Source organism: Condylura cristata, unplaced genomic scaffold (assembly GCF_000260355.1).
Source record: "Condylura cristata isolate star-nosed mole 26May11 unplaced genomic scaffold, ConCri1.0 scaffold00032, whole genome shotgun sequence".
NCBI classification, from domain to species: domain Eukaryota; kingdom Metazoa; phylum Chordata; class Mammalia; order Eulipotyphla; family Talpidae; genus Condylura; species Condylura cristata.
In genome coordinates this window covers 20,569,855-20,570,562 of record NW_004567133.1, presented here as the reverse complement: position 1 = coordinate 20,570,562, position 708 = coordinate 20,569,855, and the positions used below count along the sequence as shown (strand labels likewise).

Genomic DNA, 708 nt, shown 5'->3' with positions numbered 1-708 from the left:
GCGGCCACAGAGCACAGACGCGGGCGGCGGGGGCATCTTTATAAACCGCGGCGCTCACAGGATGGCGCACTTGCCCTTCTCCACCCACGGGTTGTTCTTCATCAGGTCGGGGTTCAGGAAGGGGTCCTTGGGGATGCCGTCCTCGATCCACTTGAGGAGCCTGGGGGGGGGGGAGGTGAGCGGGCGCTGAGGCGGGGGTAGCGCGGGGCAGGGCGGGCGCTCACTCACTCGGGGATGGACGTGGAGGACATCTCGCGCTTGAAGGCCAGCTGGTGGCGCAGACTCTCCACCTCCTTCTGCATCCGCGGCGCGTCCCACTCCTCCGTGGGGTCCTCCTTCTCGGCGGCGGCCAGCTTGGGCTGCGGGCACGGCGTGCGGGCGGCGCACTCACTGCGTGCTCCCCACGGCTCCCCGCCTGTTCCGGAGTCCCCGGTGTCTCCCGTCCGGCTCTCGCCAGGGCCCCCACTAACGAGGCCCCAGAGACTGCAGGTCCCCTCGGGGCCAATCAGCTGCAGGGAACTTTCCGCCCTGCGCCCCTGCGGCGGCCACCGGCTGGGAGAGCTGCTTGGGTCTGGGCGCGGCCAGGCCACTCACCCCTGGCTGGGCAGCCCCGGGGCCTCCCTCCGCTTTGCATGGGCCGAGCCCACCCCGAGGCTGGGCCTGGAGGATTTGGCTGCAATTTGCATCTTTGGCCAGCAGGGCTGGCGG

At 70.8% G+C, this 708-nt stretch overlaps 1 protein-coding gene across 1 annotated transcript in view; it reads left to right on the top strand.

The window, feature by feature from the left end:
• Window positions 1–44, top strand: part of CHTF18 (CTF18, chromosome transmission fidelity factor 18 homolog (S. cerevisiae)) — a gene marked incomplete at its 5' end in the record, with an annotated part of 5,224 nt that extends 5,180 nt beyond the window's left edge. The window contains one exon of the mRNA XM_012731709.1: window positions 11–44. Coding sequence (XP_012587163.1) covers window positions 11–44 — 34 coding nt within the window. The remainder of the gene's footprint in view (window positions 1–10) is intronic.
• Between the last annotated feature and the right edge of the window lie 664 nt (window positions 45–708).